This window comes from Grammomys surdaster, unplaced genomic scaffold (assembly GCF_004785775.1).
Source record: "Grammomys surdaster isolate TR1022 unplaced genomic scaffold, NIH_TR_1.0 126086, whole genome shotgun sequence".
NCBI classification, from domain to species: domain Eukaryota; kingdom Metazoa; phylum Chordata; class Mammalia; order Rodentia; family Muridae; genus Grammomys; species Grammomys surdaster.
Window position 1 is genome coordinate 1,750,190 of NW_021620894.1, and position 1,798 is coordinate 1,751,987.

Genomic DNA, 1,798 nt, shown 5'->3' on the forward strand with positions numbered 1-1,798 from the left:
CCTCTGCATTGCCATAGCATCTGCTTCAGACTTCATTAATATAGGGAGGGTTCTATCGAATAAAAAATTAAGTGGGAAATATTTGACTCTTACTTTTTATAGTTTTTCTGCCTCATCCTTTGCATGTAACTTGTTTTTCAGAAATAATACTGAAATATGGTACTATTAGCCTTATGATGGTAAAGCAATTTGCTTGCAACTATACCAGCGGATTCAGTAGACATAATTGGAGCTAGAAGAAACATTAGTAGCATGCACATCGCAGGTGGGATGGACCCATGACTGAGTGTGGATCATCTTCTAATGTTTCTCTTTTTTCTATGTCTACAGATTCCCTTAGAAAAGAATGGACTCAGTAAACGTCTCCTTGGTGACTGAATTCATTCTAGTAGGATTAACACACCAGCCAGATCTCCAAATACCCCTGTTCCTTCTGTTTCTAGCAATGTATCTAGTCACTGCATTAGGAAATTTGGGGTTGATGATTCTAGTTTTGCTAAATTCGCATCTTCACACACCCATGTACTTTTTCCTCTTTAACTTGTCCTTTATAGATTTTTGTTATTCTTCTGTGTTCACTCCCAAAATGTTGATGAACTTCATACTAAGACTGAATGTCATTTCCTATATGCAGTGTATGACTCAACTCTATTTCTTCTGTTTTTTTGTTGTTTCTGAATGCTATATGCTGACTTCAATGGCCTATGATAGATATGTGGCCATTTGTAATCCACTTTTGTACAATGTTATGATGTCCCCTCAAGTATGTTTAAAACTAATGATTGGTTCATATTTGATGGCATTTTCTGAGGCCGTAGCTCAGACTGTGTGTATGCTGAGATTGACTTTCTGTGATGCAAAGATCAACCAGTATTTTTGTGACATCCTCCCTTTGCTCCAGCTCTCCTGCACCAGCACCTATGTTAACAAGGTTGTAGCTTATGTCATAGTGGTCATCAATATCATTGGTCCCACTCCTACCATCTTTGTCTCTTATGGTTTTATCCTGTCCAGCATCTTCCGCATCAGTTCCTCTAAGGGCAGGTCCAAAGCCTTCAGCACCTGCAGCTCCCACATCATTGCTGTCTCTCTGTTCTTTGGTTCAGGTGCATTTGTGTATTTCCAACCCTCCTCACATGGGTCTATGGAAGGCTCAAAAATTTCTACTGTGTTTTATACCAATGTGGTTCCTATGATGAATCCCTTAATCTACAGCTTGAAAAATAAAGATGTTAAAGTTGCCCTAAGGAAAACTTTGGCAAGGTGGAAGGTTTAATTGAATACATGTGTCTTCATGCCTGCACTTTTGGTTTTAAATATACCTTGTATTTAGTCAACATATTTAATTGCTAACTCTATTCTTCATTTTCTTCTTATATTTCTTAATTTAATTTTTATAATTTATTGAAATGGCAAAAGATATTCCACTCAGAAAATTTTGAGATATAGCATTATGTGTTGAAATAAGTATGTGTTATATAATAATTAAACAAGCCTGCCTTTTTCTCATCCAATTATTGTTGGGCTATCATTTTTACAGCCATCTTGAGCCATATACCCTGACAAGAGACTTGTTTTCAACAGCCTACAACAACTGAGCACACTCTGACAAATATCTTGATATACCCATGATTTCCTTTCAATCAAGGCCAGGCAGTGGTGGCACAGGCCTTAAATCCCAAAACTTGAGAGACTCAAGGCAAGGCTCAAAGAGAGATTAAAGGCGAGACTCAAGGCGAGACTTGAGATATAAAAGGAGACACTTGAGGAGAGACCAGAGCAGACTGCGTCTCCAGTG

The 1,798-nt window shown here is 37.9% G+C and overlaps 1 protein-coding gene across 1 annotated transcript; it reads left to right on the plus strand.

The window, feature by feature from the left end:
• Nucleotides 1–346: 346 nt before the first annotated feature.
• On the plus strand, nucleotides 347–1,276 carry LOC114611175 (olfactory receptor 8B3-like). The gene has a single exon (XM_028755826.1). It carries the CDS (start codon nucleotides 347–349, stop codon nucleotides 1,274–1,276), a length of 930 nt encoding a protein of 309 aa, XP_028611659.1.
• Nucleotides 1,277–1,798: the final 522 nt, after the last annotated feature.